The sequence below is a fragment of the Cervus canadensis genome, chromosome 8, assembly GCF_019320065.1.
Source record: "Cervus canadensis isolate Bull #8, Minnesota chromosome 8, ASM1932006v1, whole genome shotgun sequence".
In the NCBI taxonomy this organism is placed as follows: Eukaryota; Metazoa; Chordata; class Mammalia; order Artiodactyla; family Cervidae; genus Cervus; species Cervus canadensis.
In genome coordinates this window covers 36,098,505-36,115,278 of record NC_057393.1, presented here as the reverse complement: position 1 = coordinate 36,115,278, position 16,774 = coordinate 36,098,505, and the positions used below count along the sequence as shown (strand labels likewise).

The 16,774-nt window shown below is 35.9% G+C and overlaps 1 protein-coding gene across 10 annotated transcripts in view; it reads left to right on the top strand.

Annotated features, from left to right (window-relative positions):
• Positions 1 to 16,774, top strand: part of EXOC6 (exocyst complex component 6) — a 193,942-nt gene that overhangs the window by 32,969 nt on the left and 144,199 nt on the right. Inside the window, exon 1 of one of the 10 annotated variants that reach the window (XM_043475982.1) lies at positions 723 to 1,073. The exons of 8 other annotated variants lie outside the window; for them this stretch is intronic. Coding sequence is in view for 1 of the 2 variants with exons in the window: in XM_043475980.1 (XP_043331915.1) it covers positions 15,765 to 15,769 (5 nt within the window). In the remaining variant the exon portion in view is untranslated. Of the gene's footprint in view, positions 1 to 722; positions 1,074 to 15,621; positions 15,770 to 16,774 lie in introns of those variants that run through there. One more of the 10 variants, XM_043475980.1, reaches the window with a different exon arrangement.

Below are 16,774 nucleotides of genomic sequence, written 5' to 3'. Positions count from 1 at the left end.
ATTTTCACTAATCCTATTCTCTGGAATTCATTGAGGTTTTACTATTTGTGGCTTAATATATGGTTAGTTTTCATGAGTGTTTCATGTACTCTTAAAAATAAAGCATATCCTTTTTTATATTTGAGTTCTCAGTTTTACACAGACTCTTTATTAAATAAGTCGGTTATATCTTGTTTCTTTCTTGAACTGAGAGAGATGTGTTACTGTCCCATTTTATTAATTTGTTACTCTCACTTCTTACATCTCTTAGAGGTCCTGTTTTATGAACGTTTGTTGCTAAAGTTTTGAGTATTATGTATTGGGTATAATATATACTATATCTATATCTTGAACTGTAGTTTTTAGCATAGAGTATACAGGTTATAAGTATAAAGCTCAATTTATTTTCTATTTTGTTTTCCATGATGAATGGTGGTTTTTGTTTTGTTTTTGGCTGTTTTGCTGACAAGTCAATCTTAAGTGAATTTCTCCTTAATTATAGATTAAAACTGCTGTAAAGGACTTTGGTAGCACATATAGATGAGAGATCTTAGGTTATTAGGCAAACTGCACTTTAGATCTGCTATAGACGGTTTGATATTTTTGTTGAACTTTCTAAATTTTTCTAGGGAAATAGTCCACCTCTGCATACATTAATCTGCTTAATTGTTTAAACTTTTTGAATTAAAGTTTACTTAGCAATTCAATTTGTTACCCTAGAGGAGAAATTTAATTTATATGTAATATGTGTTTTCCATTTCTCATCTTTAGCTTTTTACCAAGTAGCACAAAAGTCAACAGGAAGAGACATCTTGGTCAGGAGTGTAAAAACAGGAAGGAGGAAGTCTATTGCAAATCTGTGTTAGCTGATTATCAATTCAGATTTCACCATAGAGGATGTCCATTAACGATCATCGTTGTGCTGTGTTGTTAACCAGAATTTCAGTGAGTGTTAATGTCAGTATTACAGATGTCAGTCCTAGTTATAGGAAGTAATGTTAACGAACAGAATGCACTAGGCCCTTTCCTATGCATGGAAACAGGATACTATTAGTGAGAGCAAGTTTGAGAAATTGCACATAGAGGGAAACAAGGCAAGTAAAATATAACATCAAAAATAGAGAAAATCATCTTTATTTTTTTGCCTGTGCTTGATCTTGATGCTTTGATTGGTTGTATGATCCTTTAAGATATGAGTGTATCCTTTTTTTAAAAAAATTAGGGTATGTCAACTCTGTCATTAAAATATTGTTTGACAGAATACTTTCAACTGAATTAAAGGAAACACCTGGACGTTATTTACTAAAGTGTTCTCTAAGAGCACATGTAGCAAACTAGATAAAATATTTAATGGGAAAAGAGTGAATATTTTGTGAACAAGAAATCTTTTTTAGCTTTCTTTGGTGAAAGAAGTTGAATTCTTTGCTTATACATGTCTATGTTTATACACTCTTGGAGTTGCTAGTTCTGTTACTCTGTAGCTACAAGATACCTACTTGATTTAGATACCCAACAATATTTTAGGATATTTAACTTATCCTGAGTTCTTTACTTGGCCATGAAATATTGTGGATGTTTTAAAGAAATTAAAAGTGTTGTATAAAAGCTAGATGGCATTATATTATTATTGTTTTTTATTATTACTCTAGAGGCCTGTTTGACATTTTCTTTTCCTCAAACGTCTGTTTATTTAAACTGCGCCTTTATTTCTGAATTATTTTGAAATAAATGCGCTTCCCAGCATTTTGTATATCATGGCACAAACAGAAAGTTAGAATGAGAGTTGAGATGACTGTTATTGTGGTATGCCTGTAACCTATTCGTTTGGGAAGACATGCTCTAATACGTTAGTCAGATAAGGGGGTTTGTCAGCTCCTCATAATTGTAAGAAGTTGTGTTGTGTAGGTGTGTGCATGCATGTATGTCTTAGTTAAGGATTTTTTGTTTTAGTTTTAAGTACCAAACCAACTTGAATTAACTTAAGAAAAAAAATGAAAAGAAAAAAAATAGAAAGTTACTGGGTATCCCACAGAAATACTTCTCCAAAGACTGAAACAGAGAAGTAGAAGACCGTATTTCTTTCTGTTTCTCCATGCTTCATTCTGTCTTCTTTATTCTCTGAGGTCTGGCCTTCTCTGCTTCTCTTTGCCCTTGAGGAGGATGACCACGTACAGCTTCTATATGTCATAAGCTGACTATTTCTGAATTCTGCTTCAAAATTCCTGAAAGAATGTGTCTGAAGCAACTCAGATCAGTTGTTCACTTCTGGTGCAGTGCAGTCCGATGAGAAGAGGTTGTACTGCTCGTCCAGCCTTGTGGATGGTCAGTAGTTTTCAGATATATGCAGTTGTGTTTGTGCACTTTTCTAGGGAGAAGATATGTAACTTTTATTAAAATCATAGAAGAGTCTTGCCACTTTCAGACCCCTGCCTAGATAAAAATTAATAACTACTCTTAAGAGTTAGGATAGAATTCCCACCATGTTCAACAGGTATCCTTTGTATCAGTTAAACTGTTTGTCTTTTTCACAAGGCTGTGTTTTTTTCCTGGCTGTGTCTATCATGATTGAATTCTTTCCTCCTTATTTCTCCACTTACTCAATCTCCTGCCTATCACTGAATTCCCTTCTTAGGTCATATTTCCTTTATGAAATCTTGGCATCTCAGAGCACTGCATTCTATATGGAGGTATATAATTATATATATACACACACATGTATGTATATTTTCTGTGTCTGAATTCTTATAACTTGGATTTTTAAAAATGCTACACAGTGTTATTTAGTTGTATGTCTTAATATGTATATTTTATTTCTTTCTTGTATGGCTGTGTTGCACAGCTCTCAGGATCTTAGTTCCCAACCAGGGATTGAATCTGGGCCATCCAGTCAAAAGTACTGAGCCCTAACTGCTGGACCATAGGGAATTCCCTGTATACTTTAAATAAATGTCCTAAATGTAGGCCTGATCTAATAGTCTGTGAGGCCTATTATTGTCGTGCATCCCTGATTAGTTCCAACTCTGTAATATAGCATAATGCCATGGGTACAATAGACTCTCAGTAAATATTTTTTGAATTAAATTAATGAAAAACAAGAACCTTCATTATAGAAAACTTGACTATATAGAATAGGAGAAAAAAATCACTTTTTCCCTACTGCTTAAGGATAATCAAAACTCTAGTCATTTTTAATATTAGAAACAACATGCTACTTGTTGAATATTTATTGGTTATGATATTCAACATTTTAAATGTTGAATTTTGTTAAACATTTGATAATGAAGTTTCATCTTGTTTTCTCTGTTTGTTTATCTTCTAATTGTTGCACATTTAGGTGGTTCTTAATTTTTTTGTGAAATAAAATAATTTCTTAGGATCTTTGTTCCTGGAAGTGAAAATAATCAAGTAGTAAATAATAGGTAATAGGGCTTCTCAGATGGCTCAGTGGTAAAGAATCCACCTGCCAGTGAAGGAGATGCAGGGGATGCAGATTTGATCCCTGGGTCAGGAAGATCCCCTGGAGTAGGAAATGGCAACCTGTTCCAATATTCTCGCCTGGAAAACTCGACTGAATGACTGAGCACACCACTGAATGACTAAGCACACAGACATGCACAAATAATAGGTAACAGCTAACATTTTTGAATATTTACTATATTCCACTCTTTAAAAGACTTGTTTCTGTTATTTCATTTAATCTTCATGAGAAGCAAATGAGGTGCCCATTTTGCAGATGAAGAAATTGAGGTAGAGATAGATTAGGTCATTTACCCTAGGTACTCAGTAAGTGGTGAGCTAGATATAGAACATAGGCTATTTGGCTTCTGAGCCTTTGCCTTCTGACTTAGATTATCAAATAATGAAAGCTGCAATATAAAAACAATTAAATTTTAACTAAAAAAGGGGGAAGAAGGTTTACATTAAGATTGGAAACAGTAAGGAATGTGACTAGAACTATACCCAGGGAGGGAGGGTCCTCTATCTTAAACTTGTACTGAGTCAGATATAGATTCCTTATTCCTCTGTGTTCCAAAATACAGGCCTCCAGTAGCTTTAGTAAGATCAGTTTCTGGTTTGTTCTCTCCAGGACTGGAAACTGCTTGATGCAAGAAAGATTACTGACCTTTTTACCTTCGTCTGGCCCTTTTTCAGTTCTGAATGATGAAAAAACAAGACACCGTCTTTCTCTGCCTTCTCTTTTTTCATCATTTCTATCCTCATTCATTCATTCCTGTAGTAAAAAGAACATAAGTCAGGTTTGTTTTTAGCCTTTCTTAGTAGAAGGGCTAGTTCTTTTCAGTTTGGTAGACCAGGCCTAATAGAATCCATGCACAATGGTTTGTTTGTTGTTTTGTTTTCTGTTTTTGCATGCCTGGATGTGAACGCAGGCAACTATTCTTTGTGTGGTTTGTGAAGAGAGTGTGTGTATGTGTTGTTGTTGTTTGAGTATTGCCAACTTCATTTTAAAGGAGCTTAATTTCAAGAGAATTCATTAATAGAGGCATTGCCATAGTAATAAGAAAGAAAGTCTGGAAATGTGTAATGAATCTGTTACTGACATATTTAAGATAAAGAATTTCATCTACTGAATGGTGATTCTTTTTGCAGTGAACTCCTTTTACTTCCTCTAACACTCCTTGTGAGTTCAAGACTTGGATTGTATATTTGGCTCTGGCCTTTTATAGGCACGTGCTGTTGAGCAAATCCTTTAGTTTCTCTGAGCCTCATTTCCTTCATCTGTGAGGCAGAGATAAAACCAGTTGCCCTGTCTGCTTCCCTAGGGTCCTTGGGATCAAATGCAATGATGTATGCAAAATTGTTTTGTTGATTGCAAAGCACCAGTACAAATGTAAAAGATTATTTTTAATTTTGTTAATTTATATTCTGCTTTTGAGTGGACACAGAATTGCTCTTCTCAACTTCTTCTCTCCATTTTTTCTTCTAAGCTGTGAAATGACCAGCAGAAGTGGACTTTGTGGTCAGGATAAATAATAGGGATTAAGATCAGCCTTGTATCAGGAGTTCTCTTTTCTTCCACATTATTTCTCAATTACATTTATTTGGCACAGTGTCTTTTGAAAAATGCATTATAAAAAATATGTATTAATATATTTATTTTAAAAATGCATAATTTTGGAATCCTTTCTTCCAGAGTTAAAATGAAATGCATTTGCATCAGTCTTTCATTTTTAATATTTTCTGCAGTAAAAGTTCTTTCTTTTACTTCAGGATATACTTACATCTTTTCCAGGACCTCCAAAACTAATTTTTTTTAAACACTAACTTTACTTGACATGTTTTTTCCCATAAAATGCTTATGTTGTATAGTTCAGAGGTAGTTTTAAAAACTCAAATCTGTTAGAAGTTTTAGATTATTTTTCATTCAGTAATTTTAGCATTATCCTCATGTATAAGACACTTAACATGAAAAAATCATAAAAATTGTATTTTTGTGGATTTTTCCAAATCTGGTGGAGAAGATAAGTGAAATAAATTTTCATTTATATTTGACTGATACTTAGTTTTTTTGGATCTTAACTTACGAATCAGTGCTAAGTTCCCATCAGTTTTCAATATAATATATAAATTCTTACATATTTATTACAAATTCAAACAGTGACTTTAAGGTGACCTTTAATTTCTGTGTGTTCTTTTAATATCCGAATGCCTATGATATATCAGGCACCATGTAATCTATAAGTTTATCCTACATTAGATTGTCCATACTTTCCCATAGGAACCTGGAGTTGCCAGAAAATTTTTATGGTGTTTATGATTCTGTTCTGTTATTTTTAAAATTAAACAGTTTTAAAATTCAAGTATAATTGATTTCCAATATTGTGTTAAGTTTCAGGTATATAGTAAAGTGATTAGTTATATATATATTTTCACATTATTTTCCATTATATGTTATTATCAGATATTGAATATAATTCTCTGTGTTATACAGTAAATCCTTGTTTCCTATCTGTTTTATATATAATAGTATATAATAATATAATATAATATCTTCAATTCCATATTCCTAATTTATCATTCTTCCCCTTCCTTTTCCCTTTTAGTAACCTTAAGTTTGTTTTGTATATAGATTCATTTGTATTTTTTTTTAGACTCCACATATAAGTGATATATACTATTTGTCTTTCCCTGTCTTCACTTAGTATGATAACCTCTAGGTCCATCCATGGAAATGGCAATATTTCATTCTTATGGCTAATATTTCATTGTATATATTATATACACAATGTCTTCTTAAACCAGTGGTCAGCTAGTGGGCACTTGGGTTGTTCCCATGTTTTGGCTATTGTAAATAATGCTGCTGTGACCATTGAGGGGTGTGTATCGTTTGAATTAGTTTTCTGTCTTTTCTGGCTGTATGCCCAGAGTGGGATTGCTAGATCACATGGTAGCTCTATTTTCGTTCTTTAAGCAATCTCCATAATGTTTTCCATAGTGGTTGTTGCCAATTTACATTCCCATCAACAGTGTAAGAGGGTTCCCTTTTCTTCACACCCTCTCCAGCATTTATTGTTTGTAGACGTTTTGATGACAGACATTCTGACTGGTGATACTTCATTGTGGTTTTGATTTGCATTTCTCTAGTAGTTAGCAGTGTTGTACATTTTTTCATGTTCTTATTGGCCATCTGTATTTCTTCTTTGAAGAAATACCTATTTAGGTCTTTTGCCCATTTTTTGATTGGGTTGTTTTTTTGATATTGAGTTGTTTATTTTGGATATTAGCCCCTTGTCTATTGCATCATTTGGGAATATTTTCTCCCATTTCATAGTTTGTCTTTTCATTTTGCTGATGGTTTCCTTTGCTGTGCAGAAGCTTTTAAGTTTGATTAGGTTCCTTTTGTTTACATTTACTTTTATTTCTTTTGCCTTGAAAGGCTGATCCAAGAAAATATTGCTACATTTTAAATGTGAGAATATTTTCCCTAAGTTTTCTCCTAGGAGATTTATGGTATCGTGTCTTATAGTTAGGTCTTTAAACCATTTTGAGTTTATTTTTATATATGATGTGAGGGAGTGTTTGTTCTAATTTAATTGATTTACATGTGGCTGTCCCGCTTTCCCAACACTATTTGCTAAAGAGACTGTTTTTTCTCCATTGTATATTCTTGCCTCCTTTATCATAGATTAATTGATTGTAGGTGTGTGGGTTTATTTCTTGTTTCTCTGTTCATTTGTCTGTTTTTGTTCTTCTGTTTTTAACCATTATATTAAAGCAGTAGATAACAGGATAAAGTAGATTCAGAAAAGGAGGAAATGTTATTTTTATTTTGATTTCATAGTACTTAGTTGTTAATCAAGTTGAATGTGAGATTCACATCCATATTTTGATGCAACAGTGAAAAGAAATATATTGGATTTCTAGATTACTTTTTGGTGAAGAGTGCCCTCTAGTGAACCTTTTCTGTTTATTAAGATGAAGTTCTTTGCATCCTCACAGCACTTGTGAACTGAGTATAGAAGTGGAAGACACCTTCAGTTCTCAAGGAGTTTAGAAAATAAAACATGCAATAAGTTATTGGAGAATAAATTTGATATGTTATACAAATAAATAAAAGTGTATTACAGACTGTATATAATAGCACTGGGAAAAACCTAGGTCATGGAAAGTGAACTTGCTCCGTCGTGTCTGACTCTTTGCGACCCAGTGGACTGTAACATACCAGGCTCCTCTGTCCATGGGATTTTCCAGGCAAGAGTACTGGAGTGGGTTGCCTTTTCCTTCTCCAGGGGATCTTCCCACCCAGGGATCGAACTCAGGTCTCCTGTATTGCAGGCAGACACTTTACCATCTGAGCCACCAGGGAAGCAATAGATCATGGGGCACCAGGGAAGCAATAAATAGGTCATGGGACAGTTATTACTCAGTATTCATGAGAGTATCCCTGAGAAACTACATTGAGGTGAATTTTGAAGGAAGTTTAAGATTGAGGCATATTGTAGGGAGGAGGAGCATCCTGGGTTGGAAAAAGAAGTTAAGGACAGTGCCAAAAAGGATTAGTGCCAAAAGGAAAAAAGAAATAGTGAAAAAAGGAATTATTTTAGAAAATATTCAAATTTAATTCTGTTTTAGATACTTTATACAGATGTTTAAACAAATTGTTCTTGTACTTGAAAACTTTTGTAAAAGATTGAAGACAGATTCCTCTACAGTTGTGTCTTGGGGTCTTTCATTTGGCTGCAGTCAGATATTGGTCGCTGGTTGGGCCAAAATCAGCTGAGGCCCAGCTGGACCAGACAGCCATAGTGGCTCACTCATGCCGGCGGTTGGTGTGGCTGTCGTTTGGGAGTGCCCACATGTGGCCCTTCAGCGTGTCATTTTTAGGATTGTTAGATTTCTTACATGATGGATAGTTTTCCCCAGAGTGTATGTGAAAGGTGCACGGCTTCTTTCTAGCTTCTGGAGTCACATATTATTACCTGAGTTATGTTCCATTGGTCGAAGCTGTCATCAGTCAGTTCAGTTCAGTCGCTCAGTCGTGTCTGACTCTTTGTGACCCCATGAATCGCAGCTCGCCAGGCTTCCCTGTCCGTTACCAACTCCCGGAGTTTACCCAAACTCATGTCCATTGAGTCAGTGATGCCATCCAGCCATCTCATCCTCTGTCTACACATTCTCCTCCTGCCCCCAATCCCTCCCAGCATCAGGGTCTTTTCCAATGAGTCAACTCTTCACGTGAGGTGGCCAAAGTACTGGAGTTTCAGCTTCAGCATCAGTCCTTCCAATGAACACCCAGGACTGATCTCCTTTAGGATGGACTGGTTGGATCTCCCTGCAGTCCAAGGGACTCTCAAGAGTTTTCTCCAACACCGCAGTTCAAAAACATCAATTTTTTGGCGCTCAACTTTCTTCACAGTCCAACTCTCACATCCATACATGACCACTGGGAAAACCACAGCCTTGACCAGACAGACCTGTGTTGGCAAAGTAATGTCTCTGATACAAAGTTATCATAAGCCTGTCCAAATTCAAAGGAAGGGAATATAGACCCTACCTCTCGATGGAAGATGTGTTAGAGAATTTTGGAACCATGTTGTAAAACTACATTTCCTTTCCTGCCTACTTGAAGAGTTAGGCTCAGTGCAGACACATTGTAATGATTTGGCGAGCAGCTGTCCTCTGTGTCAGTGTTACCTGTGCAGTGACTGTCCTCTGCACTTCGTTTTCAGCTTCTATTGTCCATGGTTGGCGTTTGATGAATATTGTTAGAATTCTCCTTTATCTTTATCTTGCTGTTAATGTTTTTTTAGCTGTTTCACTTCTTAATTCCATCTGGATTACAAAGAATCAGGGCAAGTTATGGCAAAGTTGTTATTCATGTTAGATATATTTGATGAAATGGTTGGAAAAATGTTGAGTGCTAATGTTTAACATGGTACCTTATGTTGACACTTTTCTTTCTTGCTGTTCTAAATTGCTAAGTAACTGTAGTGTAAATTTTTTCCCCCCAAGATAGAGTGGTACTTTGAGCAATCCTTTTTGTGTTTAAGATAGGGACATGGTGTCTTTGCTATTCGTTGTTTTTTTGAAAAAAGAATTCCAGATCATGTGACTTTATGTAAAAGAGGCTTTTCTCATTGATAACTCACTTGCTATCATGAAATATTTTAGCTCATTGTTTCTCATATGGATATTACTTGAATTTTGGGTACCTTAAATGTTTCTAAAGGCTGTTGAAGAGAGTCATAGTGTTTCAAGTCCCCATTTCTGACTCTGGCTGCAGGTTTTTCAAGTGGGTTATAAACTGGCATTGAAGAGACTGCTCCACTGAAAAATAAGATTACGTTTCCAATTTACATAGCCTAGGAATACCAAAACCATGCCCTTAGGGTAAGAGTACTTCAGTGTATCTTTTCCTAGTTTCCAGGATCCATACAGTGGGCAGAGAGAACTGCTGATGAGACAAAGTCAAGTCTCACTGGTGTGTAACTGCCCTTTTATACTCAGGGCTTACATATACCCCATTCTGAAAGAACTTAAACTAGTAATTCATCATGTGCTTCTATAAAAGAAATATTTTCAAATCTTGCCCTGAAATTAATTCCCAGATGATTGGTGTGTTGCATGACCAATTGCTGAATTTACCAAATTTGCTGATATACCAAAAACCTGTTTTTAAAACTGTTTTTGAGATTGATAGCAAGTGACTTGTATTGGATAGGAATTGGATAGGATGGTTTTAATAGCTTTTGAAAATTTCTGGTCAGTTTTTCTGTATTATGTTTACCATTATCTTCATAGCAGCATTTTTAGGAATGCTAAATTTGTCCAAAGCTGATAATCATAAGGTGGTTAATTGTCATAAATATGTTTAATATTAGAAAAGTATTGGTTTGATTGGTACTTAGAACATGAAAAACATTCAATATAAATATGAAATTGCTGAAAAAGTATCATAAATCTCATTAACATGAAATACCAAATCTTGAATACTAATTACTAGAAATGCAAAATTGACTCATATTTTAGAAATTAAACTTGATATGCCATTTGAAACACTGGTGCGAGAACAGAAAAATGCCCGTGGACTGGAAAAATACAGAATGGTCAAAAGGATGCAAAAGCAATTTTTTATTACTAGAAATTTTAAAAAATCATTTCTCAGGAAACAAGTAGATTTCCTTTACAGTTAGTATGATAGAATCTTTTTTTCAGTGAATATACAATGAAAGAAAAAGATGCTGAGAACAGTATAAGAGGTTTTTTTTTTTATGCTTTTTGACAAAAAATTCCTAATGTTACTAGTAATTAGAAGAGTTCTTTTTCCACACAGTAGCTTGTGAATGTTGTTTTTCTTCAGAAAGATGTTTTCCTAAAAAAATTGGAATATGATTAGTGAATTGATAATATTAACAGAATGTAACATGTCCAAAAAATCAAAGTAGCTTGAATGCCTCTGTTAGGACATTTGATTTGATGATACAAATACTAATTTTCAAAGAACTAGTTTTAACATTTAAATGTCATGTTTTCTTATATTTATTTTATTACCACTAGGTGGAGCCCTATACATAAAATTTAAGAAGGCAGTTCAGAAGTATCATTTATTTACTTGTTTAAATTCTATAAGTTTGATAAATCGGGTGATCAAATACTAAGAGATAACTCATATTTCCACACTTTGGTATAGGTTAAATATAATGAAGATGGAAAGTGTATACCAAAAAATTGTTTTTTAGCTATGTTTTTAAAACATACATTTTAAAAAGACATATATAGGAATGCTTTTATTCATTCCTAGTTGCTAGTTAAAATATGTAAATAAAATCATAGTGTGTAGCATAGTCTATCTTTGTTTTTCTTCACAAAGTTTTAAAGTCATCTCTTTTAAATTGATTTCTCATCTGCATTTTTGTCTGATTAGCATTACATTTTGTCAGAAGTTAGATTTTATTGTGCTGAGCTTTTGGAAGTGATGACAGGACTCTTACACTTAAGTCATTATCTATATACGGAGCACTAAGTTGCAAGCGTAGTGGATGAAGGTAGTGGAAAATTTACTGACTTTCTAATGTTCACTCTGGTTTTGTCATATCTGTATTTATTTATAGGAACTTGATTACGTTTGCCAAGAGACATTATAAAATCCTGGGGACATTTTGAAAGAAGAAAAGCTTATTTTCATTAACATTGTATACTGCTTGAAAATTTAGAACAGCAGTATATCTAGGACACTAATTAGATGGATACAACTGCTTAACCAGTTTAGGATTCAGAGAATGAATAGTGCTGAATGGTATTTCCTTCTTGCCCTGCAAGTGAAAATTTCAAAGAATGATAACTATCATTCAAAGGCATAAAAAGGAAAAAGAAAAATATATTTTTCAGAGTCCCTTCAGCTGCGGTCAGCCAAGTACTGTACCGGGCCCTCAGTTTTCTCTTCACACTTCGTTCCTCCTCATTTTCTTGCATCTGTAATTTAATACTGCCTAACAATTAGCTATGCCTCACTTCTCATCCCCTCTTTCTGTTCATCGGATGATTTTACCTGATGGGTGCAACAGTGCACATCAGGGATTCCCTACTGAGTCATTCTCAATTGTTGATCTTCAAAGGTGATCTGGTTAGTTGCTATGCTGCTAACTTCTCTGCATTCTCATGGTGCTTATCACCATTTCTGATTGGAGTGGCTGTCTAAAACAATGGTTTAGAGCACTGGCTTTGGAGCCAGGTAGACCTAGGGTTAAATCTTGGTCCCACTACTCTGTGATTTTGGATTTAAAATCTTAATCTTCCCAAACTACATTTGTAAATTGGGATGCTGACAGTATCTACAGCATCATTAAGCTGTAGTGAACACTTAATGAGATAGTACATGTAAATCACTTAATAGTGAGTACGTGGTTGTGTGTTACTGTCTTTTTTTTTTTGCAATCTTTACCACCTTAAGCCAGAAGCAGCGGAATATGACTCCTCTTTAGTCAATTAAGTCGCTGGGGGGAATTGCTGCTGCTTCTCTCCATATCTGTCTCCTACATCTTCTTTCCAAATTTTCTGTAATTAAGCATAGATTCCTTCAGAGAAAAGAGTGGTAATTCTTGCTGTGTGAAAATTCTTAAAGTAAAAATTGCTCTTCTTTTCTTCCTTTTTCCAGTGTTCTTATACATATCCACCCTTTCTCCCTTCCTGTCTCTATTCACTTAGCTATTTGTTATTGGCTTTATTAGCACATATTTAGAGTAGTTCCCTTGTGGCTCAGATGGTAAAGCGCCTGCCTACAATGCGGGAGACCTGAGTTCAATCCCTGGGTTGGGAAGATCCCCTGGAGAAGGAAACGGCAACCCACTCCAGTACTCTTGCCTGGAAAATCCCATGGATGGAGGAGCCTGGTAGGCTGTCCATGGGGTCGCAAAGAGTCAGACACATGGGGTCACAAAGAATCAGACTGAGCGACTTAACTTTCACTTTTTTACTTTCTGAGTAGTTATTTCTTACTTTACTTTTCATCACAGTGGGTAGAGAGTTAAATCAACTACATGTATTGATTAATGCCTTTGTGAGTACTTGTGTTTGGCTTTTAGATTTCTGCTGCAGCTATTAAATTGAGAAAGACAGAACTATGAACTTTCTAGAGTTCTTTTCAGGATCTGAGAATAGTCTAATTTTTGATGAAGTTTGCATTCTGGCACTTGCTTGATCCTTCAATACTTTCTTTAAATGTAATGTATTTCTGTGATTTAGAACATTTCTTTATCTTGACTTCTCCTTTCTGTGTACTCTGCTCACAAAGATCTCATTGATGTGGATTGTGGTTGACAAGTGGTTGTATCAGCTTGGGGTGCAGTTTGTACTCAGAAGTGGAATGATAGTTACCAAGGATCAGGAGAGATTAAGACTTATCAGTAGGCAGATCAAGACCTATTCTTCTCATACACAATACTAATTCTTTAATTTTTTTTTTATTTCCTGTATTGGGACTTATAGTTCTGTTTTAATAGCAGAAGGCATGGGATGTGAATAGTGTACCCATTTCAGGCTTTGGTTTTCTGTTAATGGAGGATAGGTATTACATGTGTCCTGATACTGTTTGTCTACATTCTAATAACATCAATAGGAAAAAAAGCATTCACCTGCTATAATAATTACACTGCTATTAAATATATTAATATATATGCTATAATACATGTATTATACCCATCGTTGTTCAGTTGCTCAGTCCTGTCTGACTCTTTGCGACCCCATGGACTGCATCACTCAAGGTTTCTCTGTCCTTCACTCCTGGAGCTTGCTCAAACTCATGTCCATTGAGTCGGTGATGCCATCCAGCCATCTTGTCCTCTGTCGACCCCTTCTCCTCCCAGCATCAGGGTCTTTTCTAATGAGTCAGCTCTTCCCGGCAGGTGCCCAAAGTATTGTAGCTCCCTCTTCAGCATACCCATATATATCCATATATATGTATGTAAATATCATATATCAGCACATATACCCATTTGTGTGTGTGTGTATGTGTGTATCTATGTATATATATAAATAGATGCCATAATAGATGCACAGGTAGTATCCTGAATTACTATAAAATGAGAGTAGTTTTGTTTTTAAAACTCTAGAGATTAAATTGAAAAGATACACTAAAGGGGACCTTTAAAGAACTTTCTAAAATAAAATAGACTTCTGGGAAATAACCATTGTTTCTCTTCCTTCTATTTATATATTATTGTCATTTTTAAAGAGAGAACAGTATCACCTTTGCACTCACAAAAGGAGTCACACTTTCCTTTGGAGGGACATTGTAGCAGGGCAGTCCTGAAATGTCTCTTGCTAGTTTTTTGCTACAATGCTATAGTAATTAGGGGGGGGGGGGAAGAGCCAGTTTTTTCTGTATTTTCTGTTTATTATCTGGTATTTTGAGTCAGATAAATATCAAGCTTTTATTAAAATACGTAAAAAATAATCTTAGAAAAGCTTTATATATACATACATATATTACTTAAAGAAATGTAACACCTGTTCACAATTACGAAATAAAAATTTGTTTATAGCATACCAAGGTCAGTTGGGGCTTCTCAGGTGGCCCTAGTGGTAATGAACCCACCTGCCAATGCAGGAGACGTAAGAGACTTGGGTTTGGATTTGCTTCCTGGGTGGGGAAGATCCCCTGGAGGAGGGCACAGCAGGCCCCTCCAGTATTCTTGCCTGGAGAATCCCATGGACAGAGGAGCCTGGTGAGCTACAGTCCATAGGGTTGCAAAGAGTTGGACAGTACTGAAGCAACTTAGCATGCACGCAGGTCAGCTAATGCGAATTTTTCTTTGGGATAATGTTGTTAGTTTAATTAAGAGTTCTTTTTAGCTATGTTTATTAATTGTAGGAAAAGCATGAGATGGGAGTGACATTGAGCAAGTCATTTAGTATTTCTGGACCTAGTTCCTCATTTGTGAAAAGGAGGCAATGATATTTTCTGTGGTATGGTGTAAGAAACAAATGAAACATTACATGTAAAAATTACAGAAGTCCCTATACAATTGCCAGGTGTTACTGGTAGTCAGCCCCTACAGCATGGATAATTTGAGTATTAGGTATTTGATATTTGCTATCCATACTTAATTGTTTGGCAGATGGTTCACTTATTTAACAAGGATTTGTTTGACTCTTATGTGCGCTATGTGATCGTAGCCAGTGTATTTTGAGTACTTGCTGTGTGTCGGTTATTGTGCTAAGAATTTTTCATATGTTTGCTAATTTAATCCTTATAACTCTGTGATGTAGATACTTTTTTAATCCCTGTTTTATTTTTGAGAGAATTTGGATTCAGAGAATTTGTGTGGCTTATCTGAGGTTGAACAGCTACTAAGTGATGTTTTTAATTCCATCTGTCCATTTGTCCATCTGTCTATCTATCAGTTCTTTATTCAGCATCTGCTACATCAGGGACTCTTTTCTAGGGCTGGTTGTACAGCAGGGAACAAAACAGACAAAAACTGTCTGCCTTCCTGTAGCTTACATTCCAGTGAGCAAAAACAAAAACTACAAGTGTGAAGTAGAGAGTATATTAAATAGTGTTAAGAGTGATGCAGTAGCAAAGTGAATTCCTTTATTTTAGAAAAAAAAAATAAAGCAGGAAAGGGAATAGTGTGTGTATGTGTGTGTGTTTATAATTTGGATATTGTGGCCAGAAAGGGCTTCATCAAGGAGACCAGAAAACCTGAAGGAGATGAGGGCGGCAGCCATGTGTGGAAATGTGATCAGAAGAGGAAAGCACGTGCAAAGCATAGGACAGCAGTGTGCTTGATGCGTTTCAGGAACCACAGGAGGCCAGTGCTGCTGGCATGGAGTGAGTATTAGGAAATGAGATCACTGTGGTAACATGGGGCAGGGTTCCATAGGGCTTTATAGGCTGCTGTAAGAAAAAGGGTTTTGAGCAGAAGAAAGATACGGGGTTTGCCTTTAAATTTAGTGGGATTATTTTTTCTACTTTGTTGAGTACAGACTGAAGGGAAATAAGGGTGGAATCAAGGAGACCAGTTAGGAAGCTGTCTGGAATAATGTAGGGAACACACGTTGATGGCTTAGTCCAGGGTGATACCAGTGGGGAAGCTGTGAGATGTGGTTGGATTGTTTTAGTGGGGAGGCGAGAGAAAGAATAGTCAAGAGTGATTTGAAGGTTTTCTGCCTCAACAACTAAAAGAATGGAGTTTACTAAGATGAGGGAAGGCCATGGGAGGACCAGGGTTTGGGAAAGAAGATAGGAATTCATTTTGGCCATACTTGAGATGCTTATCATACATCCAGTTGGAGAGATGCATGAGTATGAAGGTCAAAGGAGAGGTCAGGACCAGAAATACAAATTTGGGAGATGTCAGTGTTTATATAGTGTTTGGGCTTCCCTGATAGCTCAGTTGGTAAAGAATATGCCTGCAGTGCAGGAGACCCCAGTTCGATTCCTGGGTTGGGAAGAGCCCCTAGAGAAGGGGTAGGCTACCCACTCCAGTATTCTTGGGCTTCCCTTGTGGCTCAGCTGGTAAAGAATACGCCTGCAATCTGGGAGACCTGGGTTCAATCTCTGGGTTGGGAAGATGCCCTGGAGAAGGGAAAGGCTACCCACTCCAGTATTCTGGTCTGGAGAATTCCATGGACTGTATAGTCCATGGGGTCGCAAAGAGTCCGACAGGACTGAGCGACTTTCACTTTCACTTCCCATGTTTATAGAATTTAAAGCTCCAAGCCTAGAAGAGATTTAGACTGGTATAGTAGAAAAGAGAAGATATCCAAGACCAGTGCCTAATTCTAGCTCAGTTCTTTATTTGGCATGGAAATAATTGCAAAAGACCTGCTGGAG